We start from the raw sequence: 19,192 nt of genomic DNA, 5'->3' as shown, positions 1-19,192 counted from the left end.
CCGTGAGCATGCCCAGAGCCAGTCACACCCGCGCCGGCAGGAGGCACCCCAGAGCCACTGGCCCGGGACAGCGCAATCACTGCGAGTCACCAGGAGGTCCGTCATCGAGAGTCACCAGGAGTCACCAGGAGGCGGCCCGGACAACGGAGAGGCCCCCGTGTCGTGTCGTGGGTGCATCTCTCAGAACGGGGCTGCGGTGAAAGTGCACCCCCACATTTCAAGCCCAGTTGCCAACAAGAAGGGTAGATGGTGACTCTGAAAGCGGCTCTGGGGACGGAGGAACCGCCGCACAGCAGGGGCCTTGCTTGCAACCAACCCGGGCTCAATCCTGAGCACCCCACATGGAACCCAGAGTACTCACGAGCAAGGCCTGAGCACGAAGGAGTGTGGTCCTAAAACCCAGCCCCCTCCCCTACCCCCCAAAACCTGAATGTAGCTCCAGTGCCTCAGGAGCGACTGCGGCAGGCAGAGCCGCGTACACGGAGCCCGTCTGACTGTCTCGGGATAACGCCAAAGGGGGCAGCCCTTCAGCGCGGCTGGGTGCAGCCCGCGTGAAAAATAAATAAATAAATAAATAAATAAATGCAAAGATGTCAAGAAAAATCAGGGCTGTCTCAGGAAGCGAGGGGACAGTAAACCTGTCACTCCCAGTCAGCGTGCTCCACCCAGGCCTCAGGCATGTCCGGGTCCCCTAACAAAAGGGACAGTTAAGGTGGGGCCGCAGCCATGTCATGGGCACTTGCCTTGTACACGGCCGAGCCTGGTTCTATTTCCAGCACCACACGTGGTCCCCGAGCCCAGCAGGCATGGCCCCTGAGCGCAGCTGGTGCGGGCCAAAATCAAACTCAAAAAGACCGCAGAGTAAATGTGAGCGGGGCCCAGAATCATGGGAGAACACTGATCTGGCACGTGGCTGACCCAGGATCGATCCCTGGCACACTGTGTGATCCCGAGTCCCACCAGGAGTGATCCCAGGGCTCCACCAAGCACGTCACGACCCCTAGCACCCCTTCAAGCCCCCACCCCAAGAAGGGTAAACCTGAGTATTTTCTCTGCATCCTTTAAGCAGAGAGTGGGAGAAACCATTTCGGCAGGACAGTACAGTCTGGCCTTGGAACCGATGCATGTATGAGTCATGGAGAAACTGCCCCCGGCCCAGAGGAAAGCAGAAGGCGCCGGGGCCAGGCGGCCATGCTCACCTTCACATACTGCTTTGACTTCAGAAAATCCAGAAGGCCTTGAATTGGGGCGGAAAGGACAAACTCGGCTGCGATCTCCAGGTCCTGGTCACGGTGAAGGAAACGGAAGGTTAGCACGCGCAGGGGCTGGACACGACACCCGCGAGGGCTGTGCACGCACCTTTCTCAGCATCTTGGCGAAGCCCAGCGCCTTGGAGGCTCGCTCCCGGGCCTCGTGGAACAGCTCCTTCAGCGCGCGGCTCGTCTCGATGACGGACCTCCTGCGGGCAGAGAGGGAGGCTTAGACAGGGCAGGGCGGGCAAGGGGCCACTTCCACGTCCACAGGAAAGCCTGATGGTCACACACGTGGGAGCCGCCAATGATCGGCAGTGTCCAAAAGAGAAGCTGGCCGCCAGAGTTTTCTAGAAGGAACCTGTATTCTGTGAACACCAAGGGCAAAGACGGTAACCGTCAAGTAACAGGAAACTCAGCTCTCCACAGCGTTCTCCCTGATATCGGAGGCTGAGGCGGGCTCCGGGGCGCCCGTGTGTGACCTTACGGCGCAGGAGAACACAGTGACAGCCGGGCTCCACGCCTCACCCTGATTTCCCAGGGAGGCGGCCACACCGCTGCAACTCCCAGGGGCCCAGGTCTCCGGGCTGAAAACTGGGTGCCCTTGTGTGCGGTGCTGAAGCCCCACCGGCCACACCCACACCCAGAGCCGCTCCCTTCAGTCTCTGCAGAGACACCAAGTCGACACGGTTCCTGGTACAGACCCGGGAGCTCCTGGGGCCCGCGAGCACAGAGGCGGCCATGCCTCCAAACTCCAGTCTGGCAGGAGCACTGCGGCGGGAGACGGAGCCCAGAAGGCTCGACTAGCAACACACAGCCCAGGAAACCCTCAGTGACTTCCCTTTGTAACTCCATAGTGTCCCAACAATTTCCACCAATATTCTTTCACTGCACTACTTTTTGGTAATTCCGCTTACCATTCTGTTGTAAGGAACCGTATAAATTATTTTATGCTCGCCAAGGCAGGCAGGCCTGGGGGTAGGGGTGGGGGACTGGGGAAGATGGCGGGGGGGGGGGTGCGGGTTACAGTGGTGGCGGGGTTAGGGCTGGAGCACGGACTACCTGAAACACTGTTATGAACAACTCTGTAAGCCAGCCTAAATAACATTTACAAATGAACAAAAAGGGAGATCAAGAGTAGCAGGGGAGTGGCAGGGGCTAAACAATGGCTCCCCCACCCCAACACTGCCTGAAGTCATCGGTCAGTTCTCTGGGTGAACCCGCCCGGCACAGGCCTGAGCCGGGAGAAACCTGACCAGTCTAGCCCGCCCTGGACTCCCCCTGCAGGCACAGCTCTCTGCTCCACGACACCAACCCGACTCCCTCTCTCAGCGCGCCCGATGGGGCGAGACGGTGCCGCCTCTTCCTGGCCCCCACAAAGGCACCCTGGCTTCTCATGGGCCCCGTGGAGTGCGCGGTCAGCTCCGGATGACGGGAGCAGCCCCGTCACTTCGGAGCGTCCGCCCCCCGCCCCGTGTCCCCCTACTCTCTGGAGAGCCACAGCTCTCGGGTGCGGCCAGACAACGGACGAGTCTGTGCTGCGCTAGAGCGAGGCCAAAGGTTCCCTCCGGCCGGCAGCGGGAGGGTGAGGGAGGGCACGGGGTGGGCACGCCTCGCCGCCTCAGACTCCCTCACGATGAGCAAGCCCGAGAGACAGAGCAGGCAGCCAGGCAGAGGCCGGCATCGCGGTTCCGGGGAGGCCCGCTGGGCGGAGGGCGACACGCAGAGATGTGAGGGTCAGAGTGACAGCACAGAGGGGAGGGTGCCTGCCCTGGTTCCGTCCCGGGCGTCCCATCTGGTCCCACAAGCAGAGAGCCAGGAGTAAGTCCCGGGCATCTCTAGGTGTGGTCCAGAAACCAAAAACAAAAGAAAGACAAGGACGTGAATGCCACTTCACCGCAGCTGGCCAACGTAGGTCTTCTCTCCACTTGCCAGGCTAGAGAAACTCCCCTTTGGAGAACGCTTCTCCCGGGAGACACGGCAGACGGGGGCCTAGGCCCACCGGGACCCCCCCCAGTGCCTCCCCAGGAGTTGCTGCACGGGCAGCGGGCGGGGCGGCGCCCACCTGATCTCGTCGGCAGCGCTGCTGTCGTCGGCGCTGGTCCAGAACTCGGCGCAGCTCTCCCGCAGGCCCGACTCCAGGAAGCTCCCCGTGGACTTGAGCAGCATCCCCGCGATGTCACTGGGGGACAGACACCGCGCGCACGTCAGAGGAGGCGCGTTCTCCGCCGGACCAGGTCCTGAGCAGAAGCTGAGCGGGGCAGCCGCTCAGCAGTTTGAAAACTGACAGCGGGGGCGAGCCCCCAGCCTCGACAGACGACGACGACGAAGGAGAAGGGCAGGAATCGCGCGTCACTGCCCTCTGTCCCCCAGGCTTGCATACAAAACTTTCAAGTCTGAAGCTGCAGCCACCGTAGCTTCATGAATGTTCCTCAGAGTCAAAATGGCACCAACGCCCTGTGAGCACTGCTCTGGCGAGAAGCTTCTCAGAGGCGAAGCACAGCAGAATAACGCAGTGAACTCCTTGAGTGCCACTGGTTTAGAATCCTCCCCTTCTGGTTCCCTCTCACAGTCAGTGAGCCTAAAACGCTGTCAAGTGATGCTTCCCGTGGAACATACAACCCAAACCCTGGGGTCGGGAGGAAGACCCGGGCGTACTCAATGCGGCCCAAGCAGTAAGGATCCGCAGCAGCGGATGGACCCAGGAGCTCAAGGGAAGAGGAGTCTGGCATGAGAGCCCCAGGCTCTCGAGAGACGGAGCTGCCCGGGGAAGCCGCGTGGCTGGAGGCATCGGGGGAGGCACACGGGGCAGGTAGGGCCGGACTCTGACCCAAGGCGTGACGACAGGGCTGTGAACGGGACAAGAGCGGCGGCGGGGGGGGGGGGGGGGAGGTCTGCGAAGCGTCAGGGTCAGGTCATGCCGCTTGTCTCTGGAAGGTGGCGGAGAGGGGGCTGGGCACGGGGTGGGGCAGGAGGCGTCACTCGCCGAACAGGAGCGAGCAGCAAAGACGCAGGGAAAGCCAGAGGCTGGGAAGGGGGACTACGGGGTTCAGATACGGTGGGAGCTGCGGAGAGGGGCTGGGGAGGGCTGAGGGAGGAGGAGAGCAAGGAGCTGGAGCGGGAGGGGCGGGCCCGGCAGGCTGAGAGCAGCAGGGCGAGCGCTCTCACACCTCTCACACCCCGAGGGCGGCGAGGTCTGCGCCCCCCCAGACCAGGCAGGCGGTGTGAGGCTGTGCTGGGCGCCAGGTCAAGACAGGACGGGCATGGCGGGCAGTGAGGGCATGAGCACCCGGGGCTGAGCGCACGGGGAGGCGGGAGCGCAACGGCTGGAGGCAGACACGGCATCGCGCAGGTCAGCGGAGCTGAGGTGGACAGGGCAGTAGGCGTGCTCTGTGGAAGGCCCAGCAGGGAGTGGCCAGGTGGGACTTGGGGGCTAAGGACGCAGCGTAAGGAGCCAGCGGCAAGTCCCCTGTCCACTCAGGCCAGACACGCAGGAGGTGGCAGAGTCCGGGTGCTGTGCAGAGGGGCAGGTCTCAGGGCCCCAGGGAGAGCTGGGGGGACGCGGAGAGACATGGGCCCGGAGGGCAGTGGGTGGGCCGACACCCACACGCCCCCGCTGGACCCATCCCAGAAGGAATGCGCGGCGCCCACGGCCTCCCTGGGGTCTCCCCTGCTTCCCGGGAGCCTCCTCCATAGGCAGACCTGGGCACCCCCCCAGTCTCAGGGTCCGCCTGCCCAGGGCCGGCCTGCCTCCTCTCCCCTGCACGCAGGACCTTCCAACACCGCCCATGGCCCCCGAGGTGCGGGGGACTCGGGGCCTACCAGAACAGCTTCCCCGCCTGCGCCTCTCCGCCCCGGATGTAGTGGGTGATTTCTTTGGTGAAGTTCCACTCTTCTTCTAAGAGGTTCTTTAAGCTATGGGATGCTTGAGGTAATTGCTGCAGCATTTGGATCCAGCTTCTCATGTAATCGAAATACACCTGCAGACACAGACAGAAGGGGACGGCTGAGAACACAAGCCCGGCCCAGACACCTGCAACCTCTCCCCCCCGGCAGGAGGGAAATGGGGACTGCTGGGGGCCCCGGAAGCCACGACCCCAGGGACACAACTAGCCACTCTGCTGCAAGTCCACCAGGAAAGCCATGAGGTGGCGCGAGCAGCCAAGTTTTCCATGGGGCTGCATGAGATGCAGAACCGCGACTCAGGCCCAGGGGACGTGGCGCAGACTCGGCCTGGGCAGCACTGTCCCTCTGGGGAGAGCGGAGGAGGACGCCTCTGAGCGGCGTTCCGGCCAGGAGCCTGGGACGGGCACTGCAGGGGCCGCAGCCGACGGCAGTCCCGGGGCAGAGTGTGGGGGAGCTGCAGGCACTGCACGTCCTCTGCCAGCTGCTCACTAGCTTCAAGTGGCCGTCCTCGGGCACCCCCACCCCTAAGGCCTCACGGCACCGTGGCACAGTCCCACCCCAGCCTGGCCGGGCGGGGTACGACCAATGGTGCCCTGGTTCTACCCTGAGCAGCAGCCTGGGGAGACACACTGGGGTCTCCCTGGAAGGGTCCCGGTGCCACTGGCTCTCCGTGGACGGGGGAGGGAGCCTGGCCCTGCCCGGGGCCTACCATGAGCATCTTGTGCAGGTCCTCCTGGAAGGCGTCGATGTTGCAGTCGGCCTCTCCGCGGGAGAGCAGCACCCCGTGCAGCATGAACTGGTAGTACTGCTTCATCAGCAGGCCGCCCTTCAGCACCTCCTTGCACTCGCGCACCAGCTGCACACAGAGCCCTCGGGGCAGTCAGACCCGGCCACCGGCTGCCCACACTGAGACTGAGCTGGCAACAGTCACTCTCCTGCCAACCGTTTTCTACGGATCATGGGTTTCGTAGGAGAGAGAGAGCTCCTTCTCCTACTTGTCAGCACCATGAGACGGGCACAGGGGAGAAGCCACTGACCAGAAACACAATGAAGGCGCAAACATACGCAGAGGCAGCATGCTGGTCTTAGTGGCCACGTCGCCTGGCTTACCCACTGTGACTGTGGCTTTGACTGAGCCTCCAAGTAAAGCAGCTAGAGCTAATGGGATGAAGTCAGAGGAGTCCAAGACAGCAGGACAGAGTGGCCACGTGTGAGTTCCCAGGGCAACGCCAGGAAGGAAAGGGGGCGGGCGGCAAACTGCTCTCACGGCTAAGTGCTGGGGCCCAATGCCGAGGATCCAAACCCCCAGGGCCCCGGCCCGCACACGGGCGCCCTGCGCAGGGGAGAGTAAACAGCAGGCGCTTCCCGAGGCTGAGGCTCTGAGACTCTCTTTTCCGGTATGTTTTCTACCCCGGGAAGGACCACGGGTGTGGACCGAGACTGGTGTCCACATCTAACCACCACGGGCAGTGAATGAAGAGTGATGCGCCCAGGCTGGGCAGCACTGCAGCCGGCTACGCTCTCTCCTCTGACGGGAGGGGAAATGTCTCCTTACGGGCGCTGCTCTACTCCTCTTCATTTGTATGTAGGGGAAATGTGTACGTTCAAGGAAGGAAAATGGATGGAAACACACCGAAATGTCTTAGTGGCTAGCCCTGCATAGCAGAACAACAGGGGGATTTTCATTCTTTCTCCATCATTTTCTGTACTTTCCCAATCTCCTAAAAGCATGGCTCAGTTTTATGGACATAAGTTTCCCCATTAAAATGTTTCAAAATTAATTATTTGTGACGAGAGCATTAGCTAGAGTTAAAATCTGTTAAAAAGTGTTCTATTCAAATTATAGAGGCATATATTTCTGTTAAAAAGCCACTTAGGTGCTAATAACTAAATCTTCAAATGAATTTAAGCCAAAATTTCTCCTTTATTTCTCTTAATGTTGTGCTACATTAACCTCAGTATTGCAATTTATTTTCCAAAATGTTTTACCCCGGAGCAATGTTGATTCTCACAATGGTCTTTGGCTAAATAAACTCCGCTTTGTTTTATTCCTGAGCTATCTGTTCTATGGGGAAGAAAAGCATTTATTTTACCAAAAAGCTTCCTACCACGGACTTCCTCCAGGAGGAAAGGGGGAAACCGCAGCCCCGGGCACGCGGGCAGTTGGGGGGAGGGGAGCAGAGGGGCATCAGCCTTCCACAGCAGCTGCACCTGAGCCCACAAGGTGCCCCACCCCACCAGGCGGAACCCCATTCAGAGCCCACCTGAGTCCTTCCATCCCTGCCTTCCATGCTGGGCACGGAGGCCCCAGGACACAGAGCAACTCTTCTCTTCCTTCCTGAAACATTTCTTTAGGACAGTGAGTGCGATTCCTAATAATCTGGGGCTCTCCTTCTGCCAGCAACAACCGCCTCCAGCTACTGCTGTCATGCCAGGAACAGCAAACCCCCAAGGAAGCCCATCCATGGTTAAGAGTAAGAAAAGCAGCAGCTGTCAGTGGGGTTAAAGCAAGCACCGTATAAGGCACTCGAAATCTCTCCCTGCGGGGGACTCTAAAGCCACTTACCTGCTGGTCCATCGCTTAAGCAGAACAGAAAGGAAATCTAGCAACACGCTAACTCAGGCTTGCGTTTCAGACGTCCAGTCTGCTCTTCCTACGATAGAGTCCTCTCATCAAGTACTCCCTGTCCCTTCAGAATGAGGACATGGATGGCACAAAGGCCGAGCCATACCCTGACCGCCGAGGCCAGCACATGAAGGGCACTTTCAATTAGCCCAGCGCGGCAACGTTAGTGCACTCATCCTCACCATCAGCCAAAAATTAGGAACAATTCTAAGCCTACAGAGTGACACAGTAATTGCGACTTGTTTGGAACAGTCTTGGGAACGCACCTGCTTGATGCTCAGAAGGGAAGGCTCGCCGGCAGGCCTCTGCTCCAGCCTTAGCTTCAGACACTCGTGGATGACGTTGAGCAGGACTCGGCAGAGGACCAGGAAGGCCGGCTCGAAGGAGGGCAGGTCCATGGCCTGGAGCTCGTCCCAAGACACGGAGCTACACGTCTGCTCCGAGGGGGGCGGCGTCCTGGAGAGCTGCACGTAATCGGAGCCCCACATGGGATCCGGAAACTCGGGGAACTGAAAGGGAAGTCACTGGGCATGAGAACAGTGCCGGAGGGGCCCAAGGTCAGGGTGAGCTCACCCCAATGTGCCGAAAGTCTCCCAGACTGTGGATCTAGGGGACAACTCAGCTTTATAACAAGGCAGCACTTTCCATGCGCACTTACAAATCGCAACAGGAGCTAAAAACAACTCCACTAAGAAGTTTACAAATGATGACGCAGTGCATCTTTGTCATTCATCAAATGACCAGAATCCCGATTCTACGGCATCACTCACAAGTCCGCCTGGATCACAGAAGCCAGAGAGCAGCGGGGACATGGCACAGTGAGGGGGGCTCCTGCCTGGGTTTGACCCCTGGTCCAACACATGGCCACCCTGGCACCGTAAGGAGTGATCCCCGAGCACTGCCAGGTGTGCCGGGTATAACCCAAAAGGTGGGAAAGAAGGGAGGGAGGGAAGGAGGGAGGGAGGAAGAAAGGAGGGAGGGAAGGGTGGGGAAAGGAAAGGAAGGCAGAAAGCCACTGCCTTAGCTCACAGGATCCGGCAGCCGTCAGTGCCCACGTAAAGGTTCCGCTCAATCCTTCTGTCCTCTGTGGACACAGACACAGGTGGTCACCTGGCCTGCTGACCGCACTCACGCATCCGTCACTGGGTCTTCCCAGGGCCCTCCCGCTGCTGGGCCTGCCTGGAGCGCCCCGTGTTCCCCACCCCCTGCGTCCAGCACAGACCCACGAAGACGCGAGATGAACAAAACCTGAAAGCTGCACCTTTCCTTCCATCTCCAGCACCAAGAGTGACAACCAGGTCGCTCCCATCTGTCCTCCCGGACACTGCCCAGCTCTCTGTCTCCCCGCTCTGTGTCCTGCTCCTGGTACCACCGCGACTGGGCATTTGAACGGACATGTAGGAGTGTCTAAAGATGCTGAGCTGACAATGGAGGACTTGTTAAAAGACAGAGTTAAAAGCTCTAGGCAAAACGATTATTTCTTTTCCTTTGGCATTAAGACAAGTTTATTTAGAGTTCTATGAAACTTGGCAGACTCTAACGAGACGATTCTAAAGAACTCATTTCTGCATTACAGTTCCAGTCTGCTGACCCATCAGCCGAGGGCTCTCTGGGAAAGAAAGAAACATGCTTTACTTCTCCACCGGGAGACACCACCACCAGGGAGGCCCCCAGACTGACCTACTGAAGAAAAAAATCCTACCACTGGCACCGGGTGTTCCCAGAGGAAAAGGCACCTGGCAAGCTACTGAGCAGGGAGAAGAATCAGTCGCTTCAATTGAGGAGACCAAGGCAGAGAACCAGGACAGCTGACGGCACGCAGACGCAGCAAAGAGCAAGGACCAGGGAAACCATTAAGAACTCACGACTGGGCTCAGGAGAGTAGAAAGGAATCCCCAGGACTCTGAACGGAGTTCGAGAGAGGCCGTGCACTACCTAGCGCACCCTGACCCAGTGTGAACAGTGTGTGCAGTGTGTGCGAGAAGGAAAGAAACCGAGCAGGGGAAGAGAAGGGAAGTCAGGGCCTCCTCATACTGGCGACATGGAGAGCGGCACAGACATCTCCAAAACAAACTCAACGACACTGAAAACATGAGATCGAAGCGGCAACCGTTGGAGTTTTCTAATGTGGCTGTGATGGTGACAGGCAGGGATGGGGCGAGGAGGGAATCTGAGGACATGGACGAAAGAGGCTGACACGGGTGCTGGGATTGGGACTGAAATACATATGCCTAAGCCTCAACTATTTGAAACTTTTAAAATCTTTAATTAAATAAAATTTATAAAAATGAAAAGGCAGTACAATAAAGTCAAGGGTGTCCAAGTGGAATTAATAAGAAACCAATCAGAAACTGGCTGTAGAGATTACTGCTACAACACAGAGAATGTGAACAATTAGTCTGAGGGGTCAGTAAGAGGCCAGGAAACCAGGTGTAAGATCAAGCCTAAGAACAGAGGTGCCGGCAACAGTGGAGAGAGAGGAGTGACACCCCCCGCCCCCCACACACACCCATCCAGCTCTCAGCACTGCAGCCAGGGACGCTGGGGAAGGGAAAGCCAGGGAAAGCCCAGTGCAGGAGCCCCAGGAGGCAGACTCCGCAGAAGGGTCTCGGCAGGGCCAGGAAGGACGGGAAGCTGCGCCCAGCACCACTTTCACAGGCCCATGAGCATCGTAAGGACAGCTTGGTCGAAGGCTGCCCAGACCTACAGAGAAATACTGGATGCTAAGTGAACCTGGGGGACAGGGGGCAGTAGCCTTCTCCAGGGGCAATACAGGCTCCGACAGTGGGTAAAACCCGGGGTCACTGCAGGCACCCAGTGAAATAAACTCAGGGTGGGAGGAAGAGACATCCCAAATACTCCGAGGACGCAGTAGCAGGAAGCCGGAGGTAAAGGAATTAAGGGACAATCCCACCCCACTGCTCTGTCATGATCAATCATTTTAAGTCATGCAACTATTTTGGAAATTCTGGCCTGCCCTGAGAAATTAAACTGGGAATTAATGCAATACAAATGGGGCCGGAATGGCAGTACGGGGGCAGGGCACTTGCCTCACACACTGCTGACCCACGTCCAATCCCCAGCACCCCCAGGGTCTCAGTGATCCCTGAGCACTGCCGGGATGGCTCCAACCAACCAAACATGCTGAAGACAAGGACCAGGGGGGGAAAGATTCCACGTGTTTAAGACCTCGACACAGAAGGGCACGTCAGGGCAATCCGTGTCCAACTGTTGCGGCCACCGACAGACGACGAAGCGTCAGGCGCAGCACACACCCACGGAGCTCCGGCGGGCACGGCCGCTGGGGACGCCACTGTCCCGTGGTTCCGGCCGACACCCCGGGCTCCTGCAGGGGAGGCGCGGGGCGGGGGGAGGCGGAGAGGGGGGGCTGGGCGCGGACTCTGGGAGAGCTTCGCTAGAACCTTCCACCGCCACGGGCCAAGCCACGGAGCAGAGAGCGGCCGTGCATCACGGCGGGCGGAATCTCCGAAACGCTTCACGCGCGAAGACAACCGGGGTTTGGCGGGAGGAGGCGCAAAACCCGGGAAGACGCCGGACACACGCGGGCCGGGCTCGGCTCGGTTTGGCTCGGTCCGGCCCAGCTCGTTTCACCTCGGTTCGGCTCGGCCCAACTGGGTTTGGCTCAGCATAGCTCAGTTCGGCCCGGCTCGGTTCGGCCTGGCCCAGCCCGCGGTCCCTCCCGGGGTGCCAGGGCGTGCCAGCGGCCGGCTTTCACCGGAAACCGCCTCACTTGCGCGGGAAGTCACCGCACACTGAGGCCCCACAGGACAGAAGGGCCCTCCGGGAGGCCCATGACCAGTAAGGTCCCCGGCACACGCCCCTGGCCACACCCCCGCACCCAGACAGCCAATTGACATGGCCTCTGGACCCAAACAACCAATCAACGTGATCTCTGGACCCGAACAGCCAATTAACATGATCTCTGGACCCAAAGAGCCAATCAACGTGATCGCTGGACAAAAACAGCTAATCAACATGACCTCTGGACCCAATCAACATGGGCTCTGTACTCAAACAGCCAATCAACGTGATTGCTGGACCCAAATAGCCAATCAATGCGGCTTCTGGACCCAAATAGGCCAATCAATGGTATCGCTGACTCAAACAACCAATCAACGCGGCTACTGAACCCAAACAGCAAATCAACATGATCTCTGGACCCGAAGAGCCAATCAACAAGGTTTCTGGAACCTTTTCTTGCAGCTCCTTCCCCAGGGAAAGCAGGTGTTCAGGCCCAACCACGATCTTTCTCAGCTCACCCCACGCTGCGCACAAGCCAACGTGGAGTTTCACTGCAGTTGAAAATAAAGCAAGAGGAGACACACATTACAGTCAAATATGAATTTGGGGGCTGGAGGGAGAATCGGAGGAAGAGAATCTTGCCCTGCGTGCAGCCAGACCCACTGGCGCCCTGGCACCACGCAGGGTCCCCAGGGCAGCGCCGAGCGTCACTCCTGAGCAAGGAGTCAGGAGTGGCTCCTGAGCACCACTGGGTATGGCTCCAAAGTCAGATAGTAAAAAAAGAAAAGAATGAAATATGAATTTTTATTTTGCAATTCTCTTCTGAATGTGTGTCTCCTAAGGTAAAACCAAACAGAAAGGATTATCAAGTAAGCACAAATCCTTCATGAGCATTTACCACTTTGTTCTCTGGGTAAAACCCAGAAAACACCAAAAAGGATATCACAATATGCAAATTCTGAAACCCATGCAGAGCACCTGGGAGCCCCTGCATGGCATGGCACCTGTGGTGAGTGAAATGACTCTAAAGCTCCTGCACACTGAGACGGAGGAAGAGGAACCTTGGGACTGGAGAGCCTGGAACCCGAAAAGAAGTGAGAACGCCGGGCCCTTTCATTCTGTGCCCACTAGGGGTCCTTGTTGGAACTGTATCTTGTCAGCAGGGAACCTGCAACCAGCCAAATCATTCACCATCTGACTTAAGGGGCGAACCCTTAGCATGTTCTAGCTCTACTCTACTGTGTTTGACAGCTTCATTATAACAAGACCTCATATAAAATAGATATTGATCAACAAAAAGGAACCTCATTTGCTCTGGGAAATTGTGTAATTAGAAGTAATTTATAGGATAAAGTAAGAAAAAATAATGTGCAAACTCACTTTTAAGAACTTTTTTGTTTTGGTTTCTGAGCCATATCCAGTGATGCTCAGCAATTCACTCCTAGCAGGGCTCAGAGCACATTATGGGATGCTGGGGATCGAACCCAAGTGAGCAGTGTTGAAGAAGAGCCTTACTGTACTATCTCGCTGGCCTCCGCTTTTAAGATTTTTAATAAGATAAACTTTACTGCTTCAAATTTTGATTCAATTTGCAAACTTTTTGCTTCCTATTACATGCAAATCTGACCTTGGTTTAGGATCTGGCCATCAGATTTAAAAAAATTTTTGTATATATAAATATAACTGCATACTCAGGGTTTCCTCAGATGGTTTCCCCTCATAAAGAATGGCCTTCCAGGGGCCAGAGATATAGGGATTTGCCTTGCATGCAGCATACCCAGATTCAATCTCCAGCATCCCACATGGTCCTCCGAACAGGAATGATTCTTGAATGGAGAGCCAGGAGTAAGCCCTGATCACCGCTGGGTGTGGTCTGAAAACAAAACCAAAAACAACTGCCATCTGTTTGATCACCTCTGACTCCGAAGCACATCAAGCTATATAATTAGCTGAAAACAAAATAATAAAAATTCAAACTTCATAGATATTATACTGGAATCTATTAGAACTCAGTGGACATGGGTACAAGAGATCTCAAAAATCTAGATGCTTCTGTTTTTTTAGCCAGATGAACACACAGACTCTCGAAAAGAGGAAAACCACACTCTTTCCCCAGGCCGGAGAGCGAGCACGGGGCCAATCCTGGAATAGCCCCCGCACCCCATACGGTTAGAAATGAACCCTCAGCACAGAGCCAGGAGTAAACCCTAAGCACCTCCACGTGTTGCCCAAAAAACAAACACAAAGAACAACACCCAACAACATGCACTTCTGGTTTCCAGCTCCCCGAGAAAAGGGGCCCTGGACCCCAGGCTGTGCTCTGGCCCCACCCCTCGCCCCTCACTGAAACCACTCACCACCCGCGTGTGGGGAGAAGTCACTGCCCGACCACCACTCAGTCCCGTGCCCTCTAACGGTCCTTGCGTTTCTCTGTAACTCACATCTCTTTCAACTACAGAGATCAAAACTGGGCACAGCACTGACAAGGGGGTGAGCGGGCGCGGAGCCAGAGGGAGCCCCGTCTGGGACCCCAGACCCTTTCAGAGCACTCAAGCAGAAGGCTCCGGGTGATGGTGCAGCTGGCTGACCTGGGTTCCATCCTCGGCAACCCCCCCCCCACCCCCCAGTCCCTCAAGCCCACCAGGAATGATTCCTAAGGGCAGAGCCAGGAGTCAGCCCTGAGCACCCCAGACACGGCGCCAAGACAAGCAGGAGGAATACCCGCGCAGCACGCTGACTGGCTGGTCGGGCCAGGGCCGAGGGGAGGCCTTCTCCGGTCCCACAGCCCACGCTTCATCCCCTGAGCCTCAGACACTCCCCGCCCCATGGTGCTCTACAGACGCCTTCAAACACATCGAGACCGCCTGGGTCCCTTGACGAGTCACGCAGGGACACGGTGACCTGGACACGGTCAGGAGCGGAGGTGCCGGGCCAGCCCGGGAACCTACCTCCTGGGCGTGGTCCCCGCTGAGCAGGGCCCTGCGTGCCCGCTGCAGGGAGCCGTCCATGAGCTTGTGCAGGCGCAGGATGAGCTTCCGCAGGCCCATCTGCTTCAGTGCTTTGTCCACAAAGGGTCGGTAGATCGAAGTCAGGCAGTGCCGGCTCAAGCCCGCGTTCACGCCGCCGTCTGGGGTGCCCCAGCCAACAGCCTCCTCCTCGAAGTCCAGCCGCAGCGGCCCCCTGCCTCCGCCGTCCGAGGACGCCCTGGGGTCCGGGAACTGGTCCTCTTCGCTCTCCTCCGTGCTGCTGTCCAGCTCCTTCAAGTCTCCGTCGGGGCCGTCGCCCTCCTCCTCGTCGTCGTCGTCGTCGGGCTCGTTGCCCTTGGAGGAGCGAGGAGACGGGATCTCAAACACTGGCCAGCCAATGTCTGACAAGTTCTTGATGCCCAGAACCGTGCCCATAATCCGCAGCTTCTGGTTCAAGTCCTTCGTGATGTTCAGCCACAGGCAGAGCGCCTGCACCCTGTCCTGGAAGTCCTTGGCTGCGTACTTCTCGTAGTCCTTCTGGAGCGCCTGCAGGGACGGGTAAAGTGCTTCTATGTACTCCAGCAGCTCCATGATGCGCTTCACCTGCTCGAACGACGCCCGCTGGCGCTGCAGGTGCTCGTGGTACGTGGAGCCGCCCGCGCCCTTCTCGCAGGCCCCCGGGGGCCCGTTCAGCCCCGCGCCGTTGCGCGCGAAGGCAAAGGCCCCGTAGTTGACTTTGAAATTCAGGATCTCGTTGATGATGTCCGGGATGGCCTGCCGGGCCGTGTAGAGGAAGAGGTCCTGGTCGTTGATGGTGCGCCCCGCGTGCCAGGCCTGCAGCTCCAGCCAGATGAGCTCGTTGGAGCGGTTGAACCAGAAGGCGGACGTGTTCTCCTGGCCCCGCTGCTCCCGGTCCTTCTTCTTGGAGACTGAGGTAAGCTTGAGCAGAAGCCGCAGCGTCTCGAAGAACTTCAGGCGATCGGCGGGGCAGTCGGTCCGGGAGGTCTGGCGGGCCGTCCTGGGGATGGGCATGGGCACCGACACGGGCAGCTTGGCGTGGCTGCAGCCCAGGCTGAGGTAAGGCTTATTGAGGTCCACGTCCGGGATGGGCTTTTTGGGCAGTGCCCCCGCCACGGAGTCCAGCATGAAGGAGCACTGCGCGTGCTTCTTGTGATCCCGCTCGGTGGTCCTGAGTGCGGCCCGGATCTTCTTCTCCTGCTTGGAGGTGTGTTCCTCGGCGCCCTCCGCCGGCCTGCCGGCGTCTCGGGGCGGGGGCTGGCTCGGGGCACTCATCTTGTCTGTTGAGAGAGAAGAGAAGCAGACGATTACTCGGAAAGAAGCGGCAGGCCAACGTAGGTACTTTTCCACGCTGTTATTAGCAGGGGGAGTCACACCAGGGGCTGACAGGCAAAAGGCTGGAGACACTGGGGCGACGTGCAGATGTTCCGCTCTCACCCCTTCCTCCCGCCACCCGGGCTCGCGCCTGCACGACGGCCCATTTCCGAGCTCAAGGAGGGGTCTGCTGGTCGCAGCAAGTCACCTCCCCAGATTGTCTCCAGCTGCAGAAAGGAGAAACGGAGGCACAGACCTGACCCGAGCGCACCCGGGCCCTGCCCAGAGAGTGCAAGCTCAAGCCCAGCGCTTGGGCACTGCTCCTCCGTCTGTGAAGTGGAGGAAACTCACCTTGGAATCATTCTCAGAAAAAGAAAACAAAGGAAGACAGATGAGGGACAAACGGGTACCCTGGGGCTGGAGCGACGGTACAGAGGCACGCACGCCTGCATCCCACACGGCAGACCCAAAGGCACCCCCCGCCGCCCCGGGTGGGCCCCCAGGCTGCCAGGAGAGAGCCCTGAGTGCAGAACCAAGGACAAGCCCTGAGCACAACTGGGCGGGGGCCTATTCATTTATTTACTTATTTAAGGAAATCTGTTTTAAAACACTTTACCTCCTAGCCTGGGTTTGATCCCTGGTCACATATGGTTCCCAAACTCTGCCAGGAGTGATCCCTGAGCACAGAGCTAGGAATAAGCCCTGAGAACTGCCAGGTGTGGCCCCCAAACAAACAGGGTGCGTGTATGTGTGTGTGTGTGTGTGTGTGTGTGTGTGTGTGTGTGTTAACAGAATTACTTTACCGCCAAGTCAGTTAAAAAAAACACATTTTTAAAGACATATTTTCCTGACCATACCACGACTTATATTTTGTTTGCCTTCCAGTTCAGTGAAAAAGATTCTTTTGTCTGCAAGTATTTTTTGCTACACCTTAATGTAAAAACTCTTATTCTAATTTTTTGGATTAATAGAACTGTAACGACGAGGACTTTGTTTTCTGAGATGCTGGAGGCTGAACCCAAGTCTCATCATACCCCAGAGCCACATTTTTAACTGGTTTTAATCTACTTCTAAATATCTTCAAAACTTTCACAAAATCACCCACTTAGGAAATGACTTCATACTTGTATTGTTTCTAGCTACAACTGCTTATCGACTCATTCATAAAAAATTTATAATCAGGCCAGCCATTTGCTGTTCTGTTTAACCGGAGTTCTTTATATCTTAGTAGCTTACCACATAGACACCATTTGTTGCTATTCAACAAAGCAAAGAATTTTGCAAAGCTCCACTGTCTTACTTTTCAAGCTATCAATTCATAGAAGACTATTCTGTTACTATGAAACAAAACACAACATATAAAGTACAGTACTATGTCAGACTGGGAGCTAAAATCGAAGCTTCTTTTCTTTCTTGCTTGCTGGGCCTTTGGTTTATAGCTACTAGTTTCAGGAGTAGTTTCACTGCTCGGCAATGCTCGGGCCATACCACACCCACAAGAACCCCACTTCCCCCAGCTCGGACCCCTCTGCAGTAGGCCCTCCCACACTCCGGCCCTGTCCCCGCTCACCTCAGGACTGAGTGTTCATTCTGTGGTGGATTTGTGGTTGTGTTTTCAGTTCATCTGCTTGTTTCCTTTACTGTCCACATATAAGCCCTTTCAGTACTTAGGGCTGGAGTAAAAGTATAGGGGGTAGGGTGCCTTCCTTGCATGCGGTTGACCCGGGTTCAATTCCTGGCACCTTATATGGTCCTCTGAGCCCCGCCAGAAGTGACCCCTGAACACAGAGCCAGGAGTCAGCCATAACACCACGGGGTGTGTCCAAACCTCTATACCCCCAAAAAAAACATCTTTTCCGTATTTGCCTTTGTACTGACATTCTCTCCTTGGTGCAACCACTTCGGATCCTTATACTACTGTGACAAAAAGGACTAAATATTTAGAGAACTCACGCAACTCAACTCAGAAAAGATGTTCGTCCTCATTTACTGGGTGGAAAACACACCTGGGGCTGCCGAGAACAGCCTGACTTGCAGGCCAGAGGCCACCGGCAGGTTCAGGTGGAAATCAAGCCCCCTGTGTGCACTCTTGTGGGGGACTAACTCGAGCAGTCTCCCTGGACACAGGACGGATCACTCACAACATCAAAATGATGGGGCTGAAGCAACAGGAAAGTGGGGAGGGCGATTGCCTTGCACACAGCTGACCCAGGTTCCATCCTGGGCACCTCATATGCTCCCCTGACCACTGCCAGGAGTGACCCCTGAGTGCAAAGCCAGGAGTAAGCCCCAGGCATAGCTGGTTGTGGCCCCAAAACAAAACAAAAAGATGCCACGTCACCCCTTGGTGCGGATCTGAAGAAGAGCCCTGACAATCTAAAGAAAAGCACCCCGATTCTATTTTTTTATACAGACAAGAGTCAAATTTTAGCAAGCCTAAACCTTAAATTTTATAGATTGCATACAAATCTTCTCAGGTCTACCTTAGAACACACAAAATAGTTTATCACATAATCCTTAGAGATGTTGTGTTTTCATGCAGCGAAAATTTAATACACGGACCCACAGTGAAATGTCAAGAAAAGCAAATTACGAACATATCAAGAGGGGATAGAGAAAGATTTGGGAGATGGGGAGGAGGGGAGGTTTGGACCCCACACGCGGGTGCTCAGGGATCAAACTGGGTTGGCCACAGGCAAGGCAAGCACCTGAAACCCTGCGTCCTGACGCAGAGAAGACTGGGATTTATTTTGTTCCACAAAACAAGAAATAAACTGGCTCTGAAACTGTTTACAAAATAGGAAATGACATGTTAGTATAAAAATGATGTAAGCTAAAATACTTAAACTTAGTTTAGCTACTATTTGAAAAGAAAATACCAATCCATCTGCTCTATGTTGTCAGTAGCTACAGTTTTCAAACAAGATGTCTGTGATGAAGCACACAAACAGGGCGCTCCTGTTTCAGGCAGGAAACAGGCTGGAAGGTCCTCAGGAACCGTCAGGGGAGGAGATGCTCAGAAGCATCTGGGTGCAGGGAGAAGTGCCTATGCTTACAGGAACTCCCCCGAGCTTATGAGAGTTCACTGCCACCCACTGTGACCTAAAGAGCCTTTCGATAATACTCAAAAAGCCCACTATCAGTAGATAAGCTGGTCACCATCATCATCATCCCACTGATTGTCGATTTTCTCGAGCAGTCTCAGTAACGTCTCCATTCGTCCTAGACCTGAGATTTTAGAAGCCTCTCTTTCTCGTCCTTCCCAACGGTGCCGCATTGGAGGCTCTTTCAGGGTCAGGGGAATGAGACCCATCATTGTTACTGGTTTTGGCATATGAATACGCACGCCA

At 56.4% G+C, this 19,192-nt stretch overlaps 1 protein-coding gene across 2 annotated transcripts in view; it reads right to left on the bottom strand.

Moving 5' to 3' along the window:
• MAP3K4 (mitogen-activated protein kinase kinase kinase 4) overlaps positions 1-19,192 on the bottom strand; it is a 71,279-nt gene that overhangs the window by 20,155 nt on the left and 31,932 nt on the right. For both annotated transcript variants that reach the window (XM_055134356.1, XM_055134357.1), the window contains exons 3-9: positions 14,493-15,808; positions 8,049-8,291; positions 5,866-6,012; positions 5,073-5,230; positions 3,316-3,432; positions 1,360-1,459; positions 1,200-1,283 (exon numbers count right to left, since the gene is read on the bottom strand). In XM_055134356.1, the coding sequence (XP_054990331.1) occupies positions 1,200-1,283; positions 1,360-1,459; positions 3,316-3,432; positions 5,073-5,230; positions 5,866-6,012; positions 8,049-8,291; positions 14,493-15,808 (2,165 nt within the window). The remainder of the gene's footprint in view (positions 1-1,199; positions 1,284-1,359; positions 1,460-3,315; positions 3,433-5,072; positions 5,231-5,865; positions 6,013-8,048; positions 8,292-14,492; positions 15,809-19,192) is intronic.

Source organism: Sorex araneus, chromosome 4 (genome assembly GCF_027595985.1).
Source record: "Sorex araneus isolate mSorAra2 chromosome 4, mSorAra2.pri, whole genome shotgun sequence".
NCBI classification, from domain to species: domain Eukaryota; kingdom Metazoa; phylum Chordata; class Mammalia; order Eulipotyphla; family Soricidae; genus Sorex; species Sorex araneus.
This window is presented reverse-complemented; position numbering and strand designations above follow the sequence as displayed.